At 42.4% G+C, this 23,867-nt stretch overlaps 1 protein-coding gene across 1 annotated transcript in view; it reads right to left on the bottom strand.

Annotated features, from left to right (window-relative positions):
- Positions 1–23,867, bottom strand: part of LOC147009940 (uncharacterized) — a 71,121-nt gene that overhangs the window by 15,287 nt on the left and 31,967 nt on the right. The window contains exons 6-8 of the mRNA XM_085861215.1: positions 10,725–10,953; positions 6,812–6,871; positions 3,643–3,750 (exon numbers count right to left, since the gene is read on the bottom strand). Of these exons, the coding sequence (XP_085717341.1) occupies positions 3,643–3,750; positions 6,812–6,871; positions 10,725–10,953 (397 nt within the window). The remainder of the gene's footprint in view (positions 1–3,642; positions 3,751–6,811; positions 6,872–10,724; positions 10,954–23,867) is intronic.

The raw sequence follows: 23,867 nt of genomic DNA, 5'->3' as shown, positions 1-23,867 counted from the left end.
AAGTTTCACGAAGATCCGATGAAAACTCTGGATTGTGAAACAAAAAATGTCAAAAAATAGGAATGACGTCATAAAATTGATATGACATCATAGTGATGTATCATATGTGCAGTAATTCATCTCTGCTAATGCCCTGTTCGATTCCCACAAACAGAATTCAAAAAGCTTGCCTAGTTTCAGGGATAATTTTTTAGGCGATTTCCATTAGCGGAGATATTTTGACGTCATAACTTTTTTTCTCGGATGAATTTTCAAAATCGGAGATGGTTCCTGTCTGTGCAGGGTATGTCTACATATATATGCCAAGTTTCAGGAAGTTTCGATGAAAACTGTAGGCTGTGAAACAAAAGATAATTTTTTAGGCGAGTTCCATTCACGGAGATATTTTGACGTCATAACTTTTTTTCTAGGAGGAATTTTCAAAATCTGAGATGGCTACTGTCTGCGCAGGGTATTTTTTACATACATATGCCAAGTTTCAGGAAGTTTCGATGAAAACTGTAGGCTGTGAAACAAAAAAAAGTGCACAAGAACAACAACGTGAGTAAGACTTAGAGATCCTCCACGAGGATCTAAAAATCATACACATCTCACATCGACCGACTGTGTTGGGCTCATGACACGATGACGTGCGATCCCTTTGGTGTTGCTTCACCAGCTGAAAATGTTGTGCAATTTCATTTTTCGACCACTTTTTTGTGCGATGTGCTTTCGTTATCTACCCGTTACTTTGGCATATATACATATTAAAAAACTAGAAGGGCACTCGGTAGAGCGCATACCTCCGCCACGCAATGCCTCATCCACGAGAACATATCGGGTCCAATACATTTATGAAATATCGTGCTACATATCGTTTTTGGCCCTATCTCTCAATGGTGAAGAATCACTTAAAATTTTCTGGTAGCCAGATCCGGATCCAAATCTTCACCAAAATCTAAGCAGTTCGTCCTTGTCACACACCCAACTTACCCATCAAATTTCATCCGAATCCGTCGACAACTTTTTGAGATATCCTGCATACAAACAAAAAAATGAAATTGCTCGTTGAGCAAAGAATTGCCGTAATAACTTTGTCATATCTCCATGATCTCTGAAAAAACAAAAACCTGGAAATCAATTTGGTTCTTATAAGTCGATAGTGCTACTGTTTAATGAGTTATAGCACTTAGTTTGGTCATGATCATAACTTGGAAGTCAATCGGACTTGAAATGGCGTTTTTATCGCAATTTGAAAGTTTTGACCTGACCCCCCCCCCCGACATTTGACCCCTGACTGCTAAGAAGGGTGTGGTGTGACTCCCCAATGAGACATATGGTTGGATGCAGTATTGGAAGATGCACAATTAGGATTTAGTTTGAAGACGATATGACCATTTTAGCGGAAGTTATTGCGCAAATAAGAATTTCGGTTTTTTGTGACCTTGACCTTTGACCTAGATTCCCCAAAAACGACAAGTGTCTAAGTTGGACCATGGCCGACGTCTGTACCCAGTTTGGTCATGATTGCTGAAACGGTGTGGCTGCTGCAGGGTAAACAAACACACAAACAGACAGACAGACAGACAGAATGACACACACAACCGACCAACATAATTGCCGAAATCCGAAGGATTCTGGCAATTAACAAAGAGAAGAAAGGGGTGAAAACATGACCTTCTTCACCTTGGGTGGCGGAGGTAACAAGAGGAAAAGAAAGAAACAAACAACAACAACAAAACCTCCATCGACCTCGTGTTCGGAGTTCCTCCATGTTGGTTTGAGCATTGAAAGTAGAGACTGACATTTTGTGTTCTCTCTGGATCGATATATTTTTGAATTCAATTTTATTAATTTTTCAGTTGAACATTTGTGGTTCTCCTTTTCGTGTAGTTTATCCGTGCGGAGCTTTGTACAGAACTTGGAACAAGCCATGTTTGCCACGTAGAATTGGAGGCTCCTCACCCGGTGATTTAACAATCTGAGTGGGAAACCAACCATTGCTTTTAAATGTGAAAAAAAACAAATTTAACTGACGCTGTAATGGAGTCGGGAACTCCTGGAACATGTGACGTCAATAATTAATGCTCCTGTAACTCATTACCTTGGTATGGTGAGGATGGAGGGACAGACATACAGGTTGAGTAGGTTTTAACTTTTAACCTCAGCAGCGTACGAGCGATCACGTTTTATTTTCCTTTGTCCTCACAGCTGTTTCTAAAACAATTGGTTATCTTACTATGAACCGGGTTTGCTGTAGAAACATTATGTGGTTTAACTTTGTGAGTTTTAAAATTTTGAAGCCGATTACACCCGATTTCCGAGCCGTTTGCCGTGTCAACGTGTTTTCTAAATTACAGAGCCAATTTTTTTTTGCCCGTCACACGACGATTGACAGCTTTTATTAATAGTCTATGTACATCTCCTTGAAACATCTATAATGCAACGTTGTTTTTATAATCTGTTTGTTGAAATGCCCCCAAAATAATGAGGAAAGCTACTCAAGGTTTTTGGGATGTATACAGTACGTACTGCTGTCGGTAATCACACCGACTCCAATCTTCCGATTCCTGAAGAATTGCCGATATCGACCAAGCACTAATACTGTGTGTGTTGTTCATAAAGCATAACATATTCTCTGCTAACTCCCCTATCGCCATCCCTCTTATCTGATTCTCGCTCCACCCCCTCCTAAATGCAGCATTCTCCCACACCCTATCTCTATCTCTCTCTATATCTCTCGATCTCCATCTCTCTGCCTCCGAATAAATCTGGACGGTGGTCATCCATGGACGGACACTTGTGTCACCCAGCCTTCTGTTGCACTCCCCTCCCCACTCCCCACTTCCCTTTCCGCACCACTCCTCCCTCCTTGCTCCCTCCCTCCCCTCACCTCATCTTCCCTCCTCTCTCCCTCTCCTCCTTCTTACCACCCAATATTCCCATCAGCGAAGCAACGGGTTGTATTTGCGAGGTACTAAATAAATAAACCTTAATCATTTTCCATTGCCATTAAATTCATTTTGATTTCCTGATTTCTATTCCTGTATTATTATATAACTCAGTTCAATCTGGCACTTCTTTACACCTGATTTGGTTGTACATGACACCACAAGTTCCTGTATTTCAACAAGACAGTGTGTCCTAATTGATTCAAATCACCTACTGCAGCAACTTGGGTGAAAGGGAAAAAAATTATTTCATCTTATTTTGTAGTTTAACAAATGCAGGAAAAACAGTTTTGTCATAGAAAGATTTCTGGTGGTGTATTCACTATTCACGATGTGTTTGCGACAATATCTGTTCAACAGTGACAAGAATTACTGATTGAGGGTGAGTGAATGTTTTATCACAAAGCACACACCACACATCATCCTCTGAGAAGATCTTATCATTGGTTTTTCTTCCAAAATCACCAATCGCACACCTTACAGTAAATTGATCTCGAAACACAACCAAGACAACTCTCATCAAACCTCTCGTGTCTTTTTGATGCCGAAGTTTCACTTTGTAAACAAAATCCTTTTGAGAGCAAACTTTGATCTTTTTCAAAAGAGAAATTATCTCGATATGTTCCGGATTAAACAAATCTGAACAAGGAGTAACAAGAAACAGGAAATTCAAGATACAATCATTCTATACTTAACAAGCCTGTGAGCTCACCATTGGCATTGCAAGAATCTTCACTGAGCTCTTCCTTCACACGGATTGTGTTTGAAGTTGGAAGGGAGTTATCATGGAGACATCTCCCCTCAACTTGATCAGTTTCACCTGCACAACATCCAACGTTAGAGCAGTACAGCATTTTAATAATTTGATAAATACCACATTAAGCATTAAGGATTGTTCTTGATTTAAAAAAAAAAAAAATTCATATTCAATGTAATAACTCAGTTCATGCAAGAGCAAGGAGAGGGCAAGTGGTACCAGAGGTGGATACAAGAAGCAAGGGAATGAGGAGAAAAGAGTCGAGGAAACATGCAAGTAAGAGGGTTGGGTTACATTGGATTAATGGGGGTATAAAATATTGCAGGTGTGGATGGAAGATTATATCAGATGGGAGAATGTTACCAACATCTTTTGAATCTCAAGTCTGAACTCTCAAACCTGTCTCCCTCCTCCAAATCCTGGTGGCGTCCAATTAAGTCTGTTTCTGGTGTATGTTCCCTCTCCATCCCCTCACTTACCTCAAATGGTCGCACTGCTGATACCACACATTAAAAGGCTGAATGTCTAAACTCCGTGTTTGCTTCTAAATCTTGCGTCCCAAACCCGTCACTTTCTGTTCACACCTTCCCCAGTCACACCCAGCTGTTCCTGGACTCTGTGTCCTTTTCTCCTGACAAGGTGGAGAGCTTGTTGTCAAATCTCAACTCAGATTCTGCAACCGGTCCAGACGGCATCAGCTCACGTGTCCTAAAAACCTGCTCTGCTACTCTTGCTCACCCTCTCTGTTCTATTCACCCTCTCATTTGCTCAAGATCATCTGCTTAGAAATCAGCAAACATAACTGCCCTACTTAAAAAAGGTGCAAAAACAGATCCCTGCAACTACAGACCAATCAGCCTTCTCCCAATCATCAGCAAGATTATGGAATCCATCATCGCTTCAGACATTAAATCCTTCCTCTTCTCCAATGGCCTGATTTCCAATCATCAATTTGGATTCAGACCAGATCACTCTACCCTGATATGCTGCTTCTACTCTCCCAACAATGGATGGAGATCCTCAATGCCAGACAAGAAATTAGAGCAATCTCCCAAAACGTACTGCATGCCTTCGAAACGGTCTGGCACCCTGCCCTGCTCACCAAACTCTTTTCCTGGGGAATCCAAGGCCATATCCACTCATGGCTCGCAGACTTCCTCTCCTGTCACAGTAAATGTGTGGCCCTAAATGGAGTTCTTTCATCCCCTCTTCCTGTTCAGGCTGGAGTTCCTCAAGGTAGAGTTCTGGGCCCTGTTCTTTTTCTGGTTTTCATCAATGATCTCTCTGAATCTGGAAAATCCTCTATCACTTTGCTGATGACTCCATCCTCTGCCATACCATCTGTCATCCCTCAGATCAGCAAGCAGCAGCCCCTTCATTCTCTGCAGATCTAGATAAAAATCACAAGCTGGTCCAACACGTGGAGCATGTCTTTCAACCCCTGAAAAAATCCCACACTCTTACTACGACTCTTCAAAAGGACCGTCTGGAAACCCCTCCCCCCAACCCCCATCTACTTTCTCAACCATTCTCTTGAAGAAGTTCAACTCAATTTTCTGGGTCTCACTATCTACAATGATCTTTCCTGGGAAAGCCACATTTCCAAGCTGGCCTCCAAAGCCCGTCACTGACTGGGCATCCTCCGTCATGCAAAGTCGTACCTTGGCACAGCTGAGTTCCTGACAATATACAAAGTTTTCATCTACAGCCTGATGGAGTAATGCTCTCCCCTTCTGGGTTGGTGCTCCCGCCTCTCACCTTTCTCGGCTTCACGCTGTGGAAACCAAGGCATTTAAGATCATTGGCATCTCCCACAATGAGGCTGAGTCTTTGGGTCTCTCACTCTCTGACCGCAGGCAGGTCAGTGGTCTTTCTGTCTTCAACTGTCTCCTCTCTGGCCTCGCCCCCCTGCTCTGTCTGAGATATGTCCCCAGTCCCCCCCCCATATTTCCGTAGGGTGCTCAAGGTCCGCCAGCAACTCCCTTCTGGTAAAACTACCAAAATTAAGAATCACTGCTCACCTTCACTCTTTCATTCCTCTTTTTCCCCACCTTTGGAACAAACTCCCACACTCTCTTCAATCCCACTCTTCCCTCCAGGTCTTCAAAACAGCTGGTCACCATCATCTCTTATCTTCTCCTATCCAATACTATGATCTTTTCTTCCCCCGTTAATCCACCTTCAAATTCTTTGCTTTCCTTCCTGAAAGTCCCTGTCGTGTCCATCTTGTTTACCCTGTGTACCCCACCCTTTCCCTCTCCCTTCCACAGATCTCACAATGTTTCTGTTCCACCGTTTTTTCCTTCTCTCTCCCACCACTCTTGTCTCCTGTGCCCTTGATGTACATTCTGTGTGTTTGCTTTTTCTCGAGCCTCGACAGTGTCTACAAAACTAGATTCCTCAATGGAAGGTTGGAATTGAACAGGTAAAGGAAGGAAGTTCCACAAATTGGAAAGAAAGACAGAGTGAACATGGTGGGCTCAGCATGGATTTTAGGAATTTTTCCAACAGAGGATTGTGAGAAGGCACATGTGTTTCCAAGAGCTGGAGATGGTTTGGGGCTGATCGGACATGTCTGAACCGATTTTATTCGTACTTGGAACTGAGACAACACAAGATGGTATACATATGCACATCATTTTATTTCACGATGGGCTCAAAGATGGCCAACTGGGGGCCATTTTAGTTGAAAAAAAAAAATAGAAAACCAAAAAAAAAACCCTCGGTATCCAACACGTCCTCAACCTTTTCTCGGACATGCATTTACCGATCTTCTACAAACTTGGCACATAAATAATGAATGATGGATTAGATAAGCACTTTTTTTTGACATCAGATCCAACATGGCCGACTGGTGGCCATTTTGTGACTTAAACGTGTCCCCAACCATTTCTTGGGCATGCATGGTCCGATTTTGTTCAAACATGGCTCAAGCACAGTTCATGATGACATCGACTTGCACCTAACTTTATTTTGCGATGTGATCACGGATGCCTGACTGGCAGACGTTTTAGTCGGAAATAAATGTTAGCTATCCCTTTAACTCCGTACAGCAAAATTACAAAAAAAACAACGGGGGCCATGACACTTGATGTCTTTTTTTCTTCTTATTTTAGATTCTTACCTTGTGAGGGAGGACCATTTGTAGGTTCAGGTTCTACCTTCACCACCACAATCGAAGATTCTGCCAAGAAACAAAACGTGCTTTAAACAAAGCAAAGAGAAATAGAACAATGATTATGAACAAACACATAGCATTAAAAAGTAAAAACATCTACTTGTGTGCATCTTCGTGCACAAAGAAGGGGAAAAGCAAAACATATTAGGCCAAGTAAAATAAATTATCAGCTTCTTGTCCCCCCCACACACTTCCTTTTTGGAGGAAGGACCAACCACCTGGTTGGTGGGTTGTTTTTATGGTTTTTTTTCCTCTCCTTTATCAAATTTATGAAAATTTTTGAGTGCTTTTCATTCTTTTATTTTTGTCGCAGCTGTCTGGAACCCAGAAGGACCCCTATAGGCCGAGCGCTCACGCAAATTAAATTGATCTTGTTCAAGTACGCTTGCTCACGCCGCACCGCACGCGCTCAGCGAATGCGATTTTTGAGACATGCATGCACGTAGCAAGTACAAAACGTGTGTTAGTTAAGTTAAGCAGTTAAGTTAGCCAGTTCTAGCGATAGTACGCATTATCAATCTCAAGAACGAGCGTTTGCGCTAGCTTTAATTGAACTACTGACGAAGTACAGTGCAAGGTGTTCCAAAAAAAAAAAAACCCGGACAAATTTGGTTTTCAATATATTTAGTACCACGAATGATACAATGATACCCTTTGTTTTATGCGATACAGAAACTCATGAAGTTTTCCTTATTTTCAGGTCTGGTGGTCGAATGTAAAAGAAAATGGTGACTCCACAGGAGAAAGGTCAGTGCGTCGAATGGTTCATCGAGACAAGATCCGACACGCAAGTTCAGCGTAATTTCCGTACAAGGCATGGAAGGAATCCGCCATCACGGACTAGTATCAGAGAGTGGGACAAGGGGTTTAATGAGACTGGAAGCTGTCAAATAGAAAAGTACCATCGACCAAGCACAAGTGCAGCAGATGTTGAACGAGTGCGTGAATCATTTCAACAAAGTCCCACAAAATCTATTTGATGCACATCCAGAGAACTGGGACCACTAACCACCATTGTACACAAGATTTTGCACAAAAGACCGAAGCGTTATGTCTATAATGTGCAGATTCTGCAGGAACTCAAACCAAACGACGGACCTAAACACAAGGCGTTTGACTTGGAAATGCTTAGTTACATGGAGGATGACGAAGATTACCTGAAAAAGGTCATGTTCACAGACATAGCTTGCTTTCATGGATCGGAGGTCAACCGGCACAATGTGAGGATCTCAGGTTCTGAAAACCCCCACGTGGTCATTGAACACATACACGACAGTCAAGAAGGTCAATGTGTGGTGTGGCCTTCTCCATGACCGCTTGGTCGGTCCGTTTTTCTTTGCGGAGAACACAGTGACCTTAACGATTTGCCTTCCCACAGATTGAAGACCCGCAACCCGATATCAGTTTTCAACAGGACAGCGCTCCCCCTCATTGGGCCTTAGACGTTCGAGCTATCCTGAATTAAAAATTTCCAGGTCGCTGGATTGGCAGAGATGGACCAACCCCCAACCCCACGATTGCAAGACATAATCCCTCTTAACTAATTTTTTTTTGTGTGTGGGGATTTTTTCAGAAATGTCTGCAACACCAAGGTGAAAAACCTGCAGGATCTTCGTTCTTGGATCACAGTTGCATGCGCACTGGTGGACGCGAACATGCTGAGCTGAACATGACAAGAACTTGTGTACCACCTTGATATCCTGCGTGTGACAGACGGAGCTCACATCGAAGTGTATTCATGGTTTGCACAAAAGGTTATTAGCTTCTGCATCATAGAAACTAAAGGGTATCGTCGTATCATTTGTTGTTCTCAATATATTAACAACCAAAGTTGCCTGGGTCATTTTGGAACACCCTGCAGACCAAGGTCTTAAAATGGTCTTCATTTGCCTCTGCCAGCAAAAGTGAAGGAGGTTATGTTTTCTCACCTCTCTGTCTGTCTGCTTGTTTGTTTGTGTGTGCAGGATATCTCAAAAGGTTGTGGACGGATCCGGATGAAACGTGGTGCACATGTTGGGTGTGTGACAAGGAAGAAATGATTCAATTTTGGTGAAGATCCGAATCCGATAATGAAGTGATCCTTCACCGTTGAGAGATAAGGCTAAACGAATAAATAGCACGACATCTCAAAAAAGTTGTGGACGGGTTTGGATGAAAGTTGGTGGATGGGTTGGGTGTGTGATCAGGATAAATTTATTCGATTTTGGTCAAGATCTGAATGCAGATCTGGATGCGAGAATTATTTAATTCCGAAAGTGATTCTTCACCGTTGAGAGATCGGGCCAAAAACGATATCTACCTTTATATTTCAAAAATGTATTACAAGAGATATGTTCTTGAGGGAGGGGAGGGAAGTGGAGGGGAGGGGAGGGGAGGGAAGTGGAGGGGAGGGGAGGGAAGGGGAGAGAGGGGAGGGGAGGGAAGGGAAGGAGAGGGAAGGGAAGGGGAGGGAAGGGAAGGGGAGTGGCAGAGTTAGGGAGAGAGTGGTGTGCAGATGGAGAATGAGGGGAAAGAGAGGGGAGGGGAGGGAGGGAAGGAGAGGGGAGGGGAGGGAAGGAGAGGGGAGGGGGAGGGAGGGAAGGAGAGGGGAGGGGGAGGGAGGGAAGGAGAGGGGAGGGGGAGGGAGGGAAGGAGAGGGGAGGAGAGGGTAGGGGAGGGAGGGAAGGAGAGGGTAGGAGACGGTAAGGGGAGAGAGGGAAGGAGAGGGTAGGGGGAGAGAGGGAAGGAGAGGGTAGGGGGAGGGAGGGAAGGAGAGGGTAGGAGACGGTAAGGGGAGAGAGGGAAGGAGAGGGTAGGGGGAGAGAGGGGAGGAGAGGGTAGGGGGAGGGAGAGAAGGAGAGGGTAGGAGACGGTAAGGGGAGAGAGGGAAGGAGACGGTAAGGGGAGAGAGGGAAGGAGAGGGTAAGGGGAGAGAGGGAAGGAGAGGGTAAGGGGAGAGAGGGAAGGAGAGGGTAAGGGGAGAGAGGGAAGGAGAGGGTAAGGGGAGAGAGGGAAGGAGAGGGTAGGGGAGAGAGGGGAGGAGAGGGTAGGGGAGAGAGGGAGGAGAGGGTAGGGGAGGGAGGGAAGGAGAGGGTCGGAGACGGTAAGGGGAGAGAGGGAAGGAGAGGGTAGGAGACGGTAAGGGGAGAGGAAAGGAGAGGGTAAGGGGAGGGTAGGGGGAGAGAGGGAGGAGAGGGTAGGGGGAGGGAGGGAAGGAGAGGGTAGGAGACGGTAAGGGAGAGAGGGAGGAGAGGGTAGGGGAGGGAGGGAAGGAGAGGGTAGGAGACGGTAAGGGGAGAGAGGGAAGGAGAGGGTAGGGGGAGAGAGGTGAGGAGAGGGTAGGGGGAGGGAGGGAGGAGAGGGTAGGGGAGGGAGGGAAGGAGAGGGTAGGAGACGGTAAGGGGAGGGAGGGAAGGAGAGGGTAAGGGGAGAGAGGGTAGGAGAGGGTAAGGGGAGAGAGGGAAGGAGAGGGTAGGGGAGGGAGGGTAGGAGAGGGTAAGGGGAGAGAGGGAAGGAGAGGGTAGGGGAGGGAGGGTAGGAGAGGGTAAGGGGAGAGAGGGAAGGAGAGGGTAGGGGGAGGGAGGGAAGGAGAGGGTAGGAGACGGTAAGGGGAGAGAGGGAAGGAGAGGGTAGGGGGAGAGAGGGGAGGAGAGGGTAGGGGAGGGAGGAGTACGTTGCTGGGTGTTTCTGAACAATCCAAAAGTCACAAACAAAACACTTGATGTTTGGTTCTACAAGATGAGAGGAACATGAATCCGACGAGATGTCAGTGAGAACCTCCTTCATCGTTACAATGTGATGTACATGAGTTACAACGTGGACAAAACAGTGTTAGAATTACTGAGAAAATTACATTCACCTGGACGAGAGAACCACGTACCTGGTCCCAGGTGCGGACCGTCCTCTCCAATAGGAAGGTTCTGAACGTCCAGGATCTTGAACCCACAGATCTCATCAACCCCTCCCGGACCCCCTCTGATCCCTCCATCGGAGCTCGACTTGGAGTCCGAGGATCTCGGATCGTGACTGCAGCTCGGGGGGTCTTGGTTCATGACCCTCAACACGGAGTCCGTAATGGGGGAACAAATCCAAACCACCACGATCTCTCCCTAGTGGTCGAGCCAACTCTCAATAGAACAAACTGTCCCAAGATCCAAATCGCGAGCACACGTGGATATAGACCGGAAGTAAGATAACATACCAAGGTGACCATTTCCTCATTACCTTCTCATTTATTTACACAATCACTCTCTGTAAACATACCTCAAGGATCTCACATCAATGTTCTTCTTCTTCTCCACGTATTTTAATAATTTTCTTCACTTCGTGAGGTAAATATTCTTTTTGAGCTCCACACCGATTCATGTACCTCACAATCCTATTTATCTATTACGTACACAGTTTGGGGAGAGTGTGTTCCCACAGCCTCCATGGAATTGCAGGCCATCGCACATGGATAATTCCGTGATGCGGCGGGTCGCTAACCGACCGTGAACGTCAATAACTCAACCGCATGACCTTGGGTCCTACCGTCGATGGGTTAATCGGGTTACCTAATTAAGCACGTGACCTAACTACCGGGGGACATGCCCTCAGTACACCTTGTCTGAACCGGATCAATTTACTGGATCAGATGCAGCTGAGCAACACTGCGAAGGACGTTCCGGCTAAAAGTAACAGATCGTTGGGAATAAAGTCCCGGCTAAATTAGGATACGGACCATGCTGGATCAATGAGAGAAAATATAAGAACAATGGGCAGGAACAACGAGCAGGAACGACACGACTAGCGGCTGCATGACCAGTCCTTTTACAGATCCCGTGGTGTGGGCGGGGGTGACGACCCGAAGCGATGTGTCATCATCTGAATCGGGCACTCTGATTGGGCCTCGGCCAGCACACGGGCCGGCCACCATGAACGGAAGCGGCTCCACTTTACTTCTGGCCAGATGGTTCCCAGCTGCTGAATCGTCTCGCTCCGAGCACCGTGACACGAATCACCCGGCACCAAACCCCGTGATATGAATCACCTTGCACTGAACCCCGTGCCTGCCCCAACGGCCCGTGGTTGGTGCTGGTCAATGTGCCTGCTCCGTGTTGCACCATGCGGCCTGAGCGATCCGGCCGCACAGCATGCCTCTGCCTGGCAGCAGCTGCATCGAGGTGGAGGTGCGGGAGGATGTCTGCCGTCCACGGGAGACATTTGTGGCCGTCGTGGTGAGCGAAGACCGACGGTAAGACGTTATTGTAACCCTATGTGCAGACCCGACCAAAGATGTGTTATTTGTACCGATTCTGTACGATGATAAAGTACCACGGGCTGCACGCGAGTCCGCCATTGTACACGTGGTCAGCACGTGGGTCCGCCCGCCATCGAGCATGCCCCGCACAGTGCGCACAGATCCACCCGCAATCGAGCATGCCCTGTACAGTGCGCGCAGGTCCGGCTGTCATCGAGCATGCCCCGTACAGTGCGCGCGGGTTCACCATTGTACACGTGGTCAGTGCGCGGGTCTGCCCACCATTAAGCATGCCCCGCACAGTGCGCGCGAGTCCTCCATTAAGCACGTGGCCATTTATCAAAGGCGGTGTCGTGTGCACAGTGCCAGCCCTGATCTGTGTCATGGAATTGAGGGAAAGGATTGTATATCATTCTTGGATGGAGATTCGGATTGAAAAGGGGACAGATATATTTATTAATGGAGATTTGGATTGAAGAAGAGTGCGCCGCGTGCATGCTGCATGTTGTTACCATTTGGTGTGTTGGTTATGCCTCTGATCACCTGAACCGTGGCTGGGGGGGTCATCGCTGTGGGGCATGTGCTCTGGTCAGCGCTGGCGTTTATTGTTGGCTTCTACTGCTGCCCTTGGTCTTTTGTGAGGACGTATTGTTACGCGAAGGGCACGGCTGTGGTTTTTACCGATGGGTGTCAGAGCGGATTGCCTGCCAGCCTCATGAGGACCCCTTGCTTGGATTTACCTCAGGAATAGCGAAAAAGAAAGAATAGGAATGAAGTTCACAGGTTTAATCAGACCTAAATATGAGATTTACACAATGCACTTGTCCCTTTTGTCCCACTAGACAAGAAGGAAGGGACTATCTGAACGTACATTAATGAAATAATTGACTGGGGACCACTGTATGTTGGCTGCTATTGGTGTTGGAGGGATACGGTTTCCAGAACCGCAACAACATATATGTATATGTATATGTATATGTATATATATATATATATATATATATATATATATATATATATATATATATATATATATATATATATATATATATATATATATATATATATATATATATGTCTATATATCGTTTTCGCCCCATCATATCAATGGTGAAAAATCACTTTAAAATTCTCAGTTCTGGATTCAAATCTTCACCGAAATCGAATCAATTCGTCCTTGCCACACACCCAAGGTGTCCACCAAGTTTCGTCCCAATCCGTCCAGAACTTTGTGAGATATGGTACAAGAAATCGTTTTCGTCTGATCACTCAATGGTGAAAAATCGCTTTAAAAATTCTCTGAGCCGGATCCGGACTCGGATCTTAACCAAAATCCAATCTTTTCGTCCTTGTATACCCAAACTCTCTACCAGGTTTCGTCAAAATGTGTCCACAACTTTTTGAGATATTTTGTTCACAAACAAATAGACAGGGGGTGAAAATATAACCTCCGCCCACCTTCGGTGGGTGGATATAATTATCAGTTTGAGCTGAATAAAGTGATATATCGAATTGATAAAGTGATTTTGACGGAACGTTAACACAAATAAATCAAAAACTGGATGGGGAAAGTCGAATTGCCAGCCTCACATAGCAGATGTGACCCCATATACCACTTCCCTGGCTCTACCATCTTTGAGTCAACAAGGGAATAAATAATGCTAGCTCCTACACTAATAAATGTCAGTGTGTGTCAGTGAGTGCATGTGTGTGTCAGTGTGTGCCTCCTCCCGAACTCCAAAACCATAAAACCGAGCAGCCTGAAACTTGGCATGCACACTAAGAAAACTCCAAGGAAGTGCAAGAGTGAAAATTGGGTGTTTGGTTTAATTAAAACACCCCTTCTGAAGATAATTAACGGCCTTATTTAATTACATCCTTCATCAGGCGATCCTCGGCCACCTCGCTCTCTGGGATCTTAAGGCGTTTCCTGGGTAACCTCGCTGGGGTCTGAAGCCGCCATGTTTTTTGGCCTGCTCAACCATGCCTTGACTTGGAACAGGCCGCAACGATTTCTTAACGATAAAGTTATTTTTCACTTTCCTCACTCACATTATCGAATGCCTGTTCATCATAGCTACGAATCGCTACATACATCACTTTTGTAAGTACTATAGTTTTCAAATTAGGAGCTTGGAGCGATTTCATGCATTTCATGATATGATTTTTCCATGATCTCCTGTCACATACTCATTGAAGTACAGTATAATATTATTTCGGTTTTCAGGATAGGATATCATCCGGACTAAATAAGTGTCAAAATCTATTGTGAAATCTGATAATAATTTAAAGAAATAACGAGTCTTATAACAAGGCCGATATACCTATTTACTTTTAGCAAGCAAGGCTATGTTCCCTGCGTCTCCATACATACACAAGAAAATGTGAAATTTTCAAACGGTTAAACATATCTTTTTCTACTTTTTTGAAAATTATATGGAGTGAACAAAAACATTTAGGAACGTGTCACAATTACCAAGCTTCATTGACCTGAATGATTTAATGCGTTCACTGCTCAACCTCGTGCTCTTTCTCCCAGAGGGACTGCCCTTCCATAGCGTCTGCCAAATCTGTATCGAAATTTTCGGAGTTTTTGTGATGTGCCCTGCAGGGAATCATAGCAAATCTGGTATAAAAAAAAAGTTTTAAAAAGTTATAACGTTTGCGCGGACCCCCAACCGATGTACCATGTGACACATATGCAGGCAAAATGGCAGATTTATATAATCATTTTAGTTCATTTACTGCTTCGTGCGTGGTGAAGACTGGCTTTAAAGTTAACGGTATCCTTTAATGGTATGCAGTGACAGCCTAGCCAACCATTCCTTGTCAACCATTGAAATGGAGTGCTGAATCCACTTGCCGAGCCCCCATTGTCAACAGCGGGACAGCGCTATGTTGTTCTGAGCGAATCATTCACTCACTGCGGCCACTTTTGCTGTGCCACTTCATTCAGAGTGAGTGGTTTGTTCTCCATCACCCTGAGCGAGTGGTTCGTGCTCCGTCACCCTGAGCGAGTGGTTCATGCTCCGTCACCTTGAGCGAGTGGTTTGTGCTCCGTCACCCTGAGTGAGTGGTTTGTGCTCCGTCTCCCTGAGTGAGTGGTTCGAGCGGAAAGGTCAAAGGTCAGCATCACATAAAATCATTAATTTTCATCCGATTGACCTGAAATTTAAAGAATTTGAATATCGAGTGACTGAATTGGTTCACTAATCAAAAGCTAGAATACGACTGTTTTTTATATCAAAAGTTCAAAGGTCAAAGTTGCATAAAATTGCATATTTCAACCGATTACTTGAATTTGGGCAGGGTTTGCTGATTGGGTCAGTGCTTATTGTTTTTTAGGTTAAAATTTCAAGATCGCCTAAAATCATCAATTTTTTTTTTTGTATTTGTATTTTTACCTCCGCCATTGAAGGTAGATGGAGGTTATGTTTTCATGCCATCTATTTGTTTGTTTGTGAACAAGATATGTCAAAACGTTGTGGACGGATTCGGATGAAACTTAGTAGTTGAGTTGGTTCAGTGATGAGAACAAGCCAATTAAATTTTAGTTCAGGTCCGAATCCAGTTCCGGCCTATCAGTGGGATACAAAAGGTAAACTAATCAGCCTGGCGGAGGTATGTGCTTTATCTGAGTGCCCTTCTAGTTTTAGCTGTTTTCATCATGTTTAGCATGCTTTCCCCCACCGACGGGCTTTGCATTTTCAGATGCTTTCTCGTTTACATTTTGGTTTGACAAGTTACCAAAAGTACAAATCGATCTGAAAGTGAGAATACTTTGGATCAGAGGTTGGTGGAAGGATTTGCACTCCAACCACCCTAAAACCCTTCATTCCACAACATCTTACTAGAATACACAATTTGGTCTGTCTGTTTGATGGTTTTTTTTGACTGTGATACATTCAGTATGCCTGCTGTTGGCTTAATGGCTAGAGTGGAGGGCTTGGGATCCTTGGGTCCTGAGTTCAAATCCTGCTTAGCTGTTGAATTAATACCATGAAAGGTTGACTCGACCTTTCATCCTTCCGAGGTTAGCAAAATAAGTGCCAGCTTGCTGGTATCCTGCGTCGCAGTGGCGACCCATCCAGGATTGTGCTCAATAGGAAAGGAGAGGGCTTAGGCAGCACCAACGCTCTGCACAGAGTATGGATGGTCCCAATGGATGGATGGATACATTCAGTCGTTACTTATTCAAGCACAATCAAACTTGACAGGAGCATTAAGAGTCACATGTTGGAGGTTGTTGCGATTTAAATTCCGCCATCCCCAAGGAGGCGTTGCGCCTTGCACAAACTCCATTTTTAGGTGTATAATAGGTTATCATGGCTTTCACTGGGCACACCTTCCATACATAAGAATTATTAGCTCACCTGGACTTTAGTCCGGTGAGCCTATGCAATCGAGTAGAGACAGAGAGACAGAGACACTCAGTCATTCAGTCCATAAACACACTTCAATCATTATTGCTTAAACCAAACACACAATTTTGATCAAACTTGGCCACAAACTTCATATTATATGATGCCTAACAAAGGTTTGTTGTCTCGCATCCAAATCTGCACCCATTATAGGTGTCTACGGGGGAGGGGGTGGTTGACCCCCCCCCCCAAATAAGTATTTGCTATTTCTCTGAAACTACACACACACAATTATGATGAAACTTGAGCACAACCTTCATCACTCGTAATGTACTGGTTTGTTCATGGCATTAAAAAAATGCGGGTTTGAGGGGGTCTGTGGGGGGCGGGGGGGGTTGAATGACTGTTGCTCCTCATCCAGGTGAGCTTCAGGACACGTGGTCCTATTTTTTATCAGCACTAACGTTTCTGTCAATTCTGTCCAACGTACCGTGCAGTTACATTTTTAAACAGTCGCTATTAAACTGAAAGAAGTTTGGAGGAAACTCAAAGTGATGAAGGTAATTCTGAACTTATCGCGTCCCCCTCAGATGAATGGATCAGAGCCATCTTGACTTGCTAGTCCTCCAGGTAAGCGGCACCGATCTTCATCTAACAAAGCTGCTGACATGAGTCTTTATTCATGAATGGTGAATCCCTTGCCGTTCGATTTTTCGAGCCATGATCAGATTATTTGTGGACTGTATATCGATTGGTTTATAACCTATCTTGGGGCTTTTCCTGGACATAGTTTCAAGTATGGGATATTGCCACCAACACTGTGATGGCCCAATTGTGACCTTTGATGCATAACCATATTCCTAAGGTTCATCAGCATTTTGAGATTTCGTAGGGTGTGATCCATTTAATTACCAATGAGCTTGTTATCGCTTGCCAAGCCAGCCGTTCCTTATCTACCTTTCCTTGGAATGCAAGGTGCACACATACAAGTGATCCCCTCCTCCTCCCGGTCGTTTCCAGGACTGATATATAAACACTGCGAGAAAAAAGGCGGAAGGATGGAAAATATCCATGGTGCGAAGGAACAAAGTGACCGAGGAATGGAAGGGGGGGGGACGGGGTTCTGGGAGGGGCGGATTTCAGAGTGGGTGAGGGAATGGAAGAATTGTGTCCCCTCCCTCCCCGGATGAATCAAGATACCAATATGAACCGAAGATCGGTACTTTGTGTAAAATGAACTAAGGTACCAAAATGAACCAAAGGTCGGTACTTTGTGTAAAATGAACCAAGGTACCAATATGAACCGAAGATCAGTACTTTAATTGTGTAAAATGAACTAAGGTACCAATATGAACGGAAGATCGGTTCTTTAATTGTGTAAAATGAACTCAGGTACCAATATGAACCAAAGATCGGTTCTTTAATTGTGTAAAATGAACTAAGGTACCAATATGAACCGAATATCAGAACTTTGTGTAAAATGAACCAAGGTACCAATATGAACCGAAGATCAGTACTTTAATTGTGTAAAATGAACTAAGGTACCAATATGAACGGAAGATCGGTTCTTTAATTGTGTAAAATGAACTCAGGTACCAATATGAACCGAAGATCGGTTCTTTAATTGTGTAAAATGAACTAAGGTACCAATATGAACCGAAGATCGGTTCTTTAATTGTGTAAAATGAACCAAGGTACCAATATGAACCGAATATCAGAACTTTGTGTAAAATGAACCAAGGTACCAATATGAACCGAAGATCGGTACTTTAATTGTGTAAAATGAACTCAGATACCAATATGAACCGAAGATCGGGACTTTAATTGGATGAAATGAACGAAGGCACCAATATGATCCAAAGGTCGGCACTTTGTGTAAAATGAACCAAGGTACCAATATGAACCGAAGATCAGTACTTTAATTGTGTGAAATGAACCAAGGTACCAATTTGATTAAAGGATCGGTACTTTCGTTGTGTAAAATGAACTAAGGTACTAATATGAACCGAAGATCAGTACTTTAATTGTGTAAAATGAACCAAGGTACCAATATGAACCGAAGATCGGTACTTTAATTGTGTAAAATGAACCAAGGTACCAATATGAACCGAAGATCGGTACTTTAATTGTGTAAGATGAACCAAGGTACCGATGTAAACCAAGGGTCAGTACTTTAATCATGTAAACTAAACCAAGGTAACAATATGAACCGAAGATCGAAACTTTGTGTAAAATGAACTAAGGTACCAATATGAACCGAAGATCGGTACTTTAATTGTGTAAAATGAACTAAGGTACCAATATGAACCGAATATCAGAACTTTAATTGTGTAAAATGAACCAAGGTACCGATATGAACCAAATATCAGTTCATTGTGTAAAATGAACCAAGGTACCAATATGAACCGAAGATCAGTACTTTAATTGTGTAAAATGAACCAAGGTACCAATATGAACCAAATATCAAAACTTTAATTGTGTAAAATGAACCAACGTACCAATATGAACCGAATATCGGTACTTTAATTGTGTAAAATGAACTCAGGTACCAATATGAACCGAAGATCGGTACTTTGTGTAATGAACTCAGAAACCAATATGAACTGAAGATCGGGACTTTAATTGTGTAAAATGAACGAAGGTACCAATATGAACCAAAGGTCGGCACTTTGTGTAAATTGAAACAAGGTACCAATATGAACCGAAGATCAGTACTTTAATTGTGTGAAATGAACCAAGGTCCCAATTCAAATAAATGATCGGTACTTTCATTGTGTAAAATGAACTAAGGTACCAATATGAATAAAGGATCGGTACTTTCATTGTTTAAAATGAACGAAGGTACCAATATGAACTGAAGAGCGGGACTTTAATTGTGTAAAATGAACTAAGGTACCAATATGAACTGAAGATTGGGACTTTAATTGTGTAAAACGAACGAAGGTACCAAAATGAACCAAAGGTCGGCACTTTGTGTAAAATGAACCAAGGTACCAATATGAACCGAAGATCAGTACTTTAATTGTGTGAAATGAACCAAGGTACCAATTTGAATAAAGGATCGGTACTTTCATTGTTTAAAATGAACGAAGGTACCAATATGAACTGAAGAGCGGGACTTTAATTGTGTAAAATGAACTAAGGTACCAATATGAACTGAAGATCGGTCCTTTAATTGTGTAAAATGAACCAAGGTACCAATATGAACTGAAGATCGGTACTTTAATTGTGTAAAATGAACCAAGGTACCAATATGAACTGAAGATGGGTACTTTAATTGTGTAAAGTGAACTCAGGTACCAACATGGACCAAAGATTGGTACTTTGTGTAAGATGAACTCAGATACCAATATGAACTGAAGATTGGGACTTTAATTGTGTAAAATGAACGAAGGTACCAAAATGAACCAAAGGTCGGTACTTTGTGTAAAATGAACCAAGGCACCAATATGAACCGAAGATCGAAACTTTGTGTAAAATGAACTAAGGTACCAATATGAACCGAAGATCGGTACTTTAATTTTGTAAAATGAACCAAGGTACCAATATGAACCGAAGATCGGTACTTTAATTGTGTAAGATGAACCAAGGTACCGATGTAAACCAAGGGTCAGTACTTTAATCATGTAAACTAAACCAAGGTAACAATATGAACCGAAGATCGAAACTTTGTGTAAAATGAACTAAGGTACCAATATGAACCGAAGATCGGTACTTTAATTGTGTAAAATGAACTCAGATACCAATATGAACCGAAGATCGGGACTTTAATTGGATGAAATGAACGAAGGCACCAATATGATCCAAAGGTCGGCACTTTGTGTAAAATGAACCAAGGTACCAATATGAACCGAAGATCAGTACTTTAATTGTGTGAAATGAACCAAGGTACCAATTTGATTAAAGGATCGGTACTTTCGTTGTGTAAAATGAACTAAGGTACTAATATGAACCGAAGATCAGTACTTTAATTGTGTAAAATGAACCAAGGTACCAATATGAACCGAAGATCGGTACTTTAATTGTGTAAAATGAACCAAGGTACCAATATGAACCGAAGATCGGTACTTTAATTGTGTAAGATGAACCAAGGTACCGATGTAAACCAAGGGTCAGTACTTTAATCATGTAAACTAAACCAAGGTAACAATATGAACCGAAGATCGAAACTTTGTGTAAAATGAACTAAGGTACCAATATGAACCGAAGATCGGTACTTTAATTGTGTAAAATGAACTAAGGTACCAATATGAACCGAATATCAGAACTTTAATTGTGTAAAATGAACCAAGGTACCGATATGAACCAAATATCAGTTCATTGTGTAAAATGAACCAAGGTACCAATATGAACCGAAGATCAGTACTTTAATTGTGTAAAATGAACCAAGGTACCAATATGAACCAAATATCAAAACTTTAATTGTGTAAAATGAACCAACGTACCAATATGAACCGAATATCGGTACTTTAATTGTGTAAAATGAACTCAGGTACCAATATGAACCGAAGATCGGTACTTTGTGTAATGAACTCAGAAACCAATATGAACTGAAGATCGGGACTTTAATTGTGTAAAATGAACGAAGGTACCAATATGAACCAAAGGTCGGCACTTTGTGTAAATTGAAACAAGGTACCAATATGAACCGAAGATCAGTACTTTAATTGTGTGAAATGAACCAAGGTCCCAATTCAAATAAAGGATCGGTACTTTCATTGTGTAAAATGAACTAAGGTACCAATATGAATAAAGGATCGGTACTTTCATTGTTTAAAATGAACGAAGGTACCAATATGAACTGAAGAGCGGGACTTTAATTGTGTAAAATGAACTAAGGTACCAATATGAACTGAAGATTGGGACTTTAATTGTGTAAAACGAACGAAGGTACCAAAATGAACCAAAGGTCGGCACTTTGTGTAAAATGAACCAAGGTACCAATATGAACCGAAGATCAGTACTTTAATTGTGTGAAATGAACCAAGGTACCAATTTGAATAAAGGATCGGTACTTTCATTGTTTAAAATGAACGAAGGTACCAATATGAACTGAAGAGCGGGACTTTAATTGTGTAAAATGAACTAAGGTACCAATATGAACTGAAGATCGGTCCTTTAATTGTGTAAAATGAACCAAGGTACCAATATGAACTGAAGATCGGTACTTAAATATGAACCAATATGAACCGAAGATCAGTACTTTAATTGTGTAAAATGAACCAAGGTACCAATATGAACCAAATATCAAAACTTTAATTGTGTAAAATGAACTCAGGTACCAATATGAACCGAAGATCGGTACTTTGTGTAATGAACTCAGAAACCAATATGAACTGAAGATCGGGACTTTAATTGTGTAAAATGAACGAAGGTACCAATATGAACCAAAGGTCGGCACTTTGTGTAAATTGAAACAAGGTACCAATATGAACCGAAGATCAGTACTTTAATTGTGTGAAATGAACCAAGGTCCCAATTCAAATAAATGATCGGTACTTTCATTGTGTAAAATGAACTAAGGTACCAATATGAATAAAGGATCGGTACTTTCATTGTTTAAAATGAACGAAGGTACCAATATGAACTGAAGAGCGGGACTTTAATTGTGTAAAATGAACTAAGGTACCAATATGAACTGAAGATTGGGACTTTAATTGTGTAAAACGAACGAAGGTACCAAAATGAACCAAAGGTCGGCACTTTGTGTAAAATGAACCAAGGTACCAATATGAACCGAAGATCAGTACTTTAATTGTGTGAAATGAACCAAGGTACCAATTTGAATAAAGGATCGGTACTTTCATTGTTTAAAATGAACGAAGGTACCAATATGAACTGAAGAGCGGGACTTTAATTGTGTAAAATGAACTAAGGTACCAATATGAACTGAAGATCGGTCCTTTAATTGTGTAAAATGAACCAAGGTACCAATATGAACTGAAGATCGGTACTTTAATTGTGTAAAATGAACCAAGGTACCAATATGAACTGAAGATGGGTACTTTAATTGTGTAAAGTGAACTCAGGTACCAACATGGACCAAAGATTGGTACTTTGTGTAAGATGAACTCAGATACCAATATGAACTGAAGATTGGGACTTTAATTGTGTAAAATGAACGAAGGTACCAAAATGAACCAAAGGTCGGTACTTTGTGTAAAATGAACCAAGGCACCAATATGAACCGAAGATCGAAACTTTGTGTAAAATGAACTAAGGTACCAATATGAACCGAAGATCGGTACTTTAATTTTGTAAAATGAACCAAGGTACCAATATGAACCGAAGATCGGTACTTTAATTGTGTAAGATGAACCAAGGTACCGATGTAAACCAAGGGTCAGTACTTTAATCATGTAAACTAAACCAAGGTAACAATATGAACCGAAGATCGAAACTTTGTGTAAAATGAACTAAGGTACCAATATGAACCGAAGATCGGTACTTTAATTGTGTAAAATGAACTCAGATACCAATATGAACCGAAGATCGGGACTTTAATTGGATGAAATGAACGAAGGCACCAATATGATCCAAAGGTCGGCACTTTGTGTAAAATGAACCAAGGTACCAATATGAACCGAAGATCAGTACTTTAATTGTGTGAAATGAACCAAGGTACCAATTTGATTAAAGGATCGGTACTTTCGTTGTGTAAAATGAACTAAGGTACTAATATGAACCGAAGATCAGTACTTTAATTGTGTAAAATGAACCAAGGTACCAATATGAACCGAAGATCGGTACTTTAATTGTGTAAAATGAACCAAGGTACCAATATGAACCGAAGATCGGTACTTTAATTGTGTAAGATGAACCAAGGTACCGATGTAAACCAAGGGTCAGTACTTTAATCATGTAAACTAAACCAAGGTAACAATATGAACCGAAGATCGAAACTTTGTGTAAAATGAACTAAGGTACCAATATGAACCGAAGATCGGTACTTTAATTGTGTAAAATGAACTAAGGTACCAATATGAACCGAATATCAGAACTTTAATTGTGTAAAATGAACCAAGGTACCGATATGAACCAAATATCAGTTCATTGTGTAAAATGAACCAAGGTACCAATATGAACCGAAGATCAGTACTTTAATTGTGTAAAATGAACCAAGGTACCAATATGAACCAAATATCAAAACTTTAATTGTGTAAAATGAACCAACGTACCAATATGAACCGAATATCGGTACTTTAATTGTGTAAAATGAACTCAGGTACCAATATGAACCGAAGATCGGTACTTTGTGTAATGAACTCAGAAACCAATATGAACTGAAGATCGGGACTTTAATTGTGTAAAATGAACGAAGGTACCAATATGAACCAAAGGTCGGCACTTTGTGTAAATTGAAACAAGGTACCAATATGAACCGAAGATCAGTACTTTAATTGTGTGAAATGAACCAAGGTCC

Source organism: Eptatretus burgeri, chromosome 17 (genome assembly GCF_056783735.1).
Source record: "Eptatretus burgeri isolate ZD-2024b chromosome 17, Ebu_testis_v1, whole genome shotgun sequence".
Lineage (NCBI taxonomy): Eukaryota > Metazoa > Chordata > Myxini > Myxiniformes > Myxinidae > Eptatretus > Eptatretus burgeri.
The sequence above is the reverse complement of the archived record's forward strand: the minus strand, read 5'-3'. Positions and strand labels throughout refer to the sequence as shown.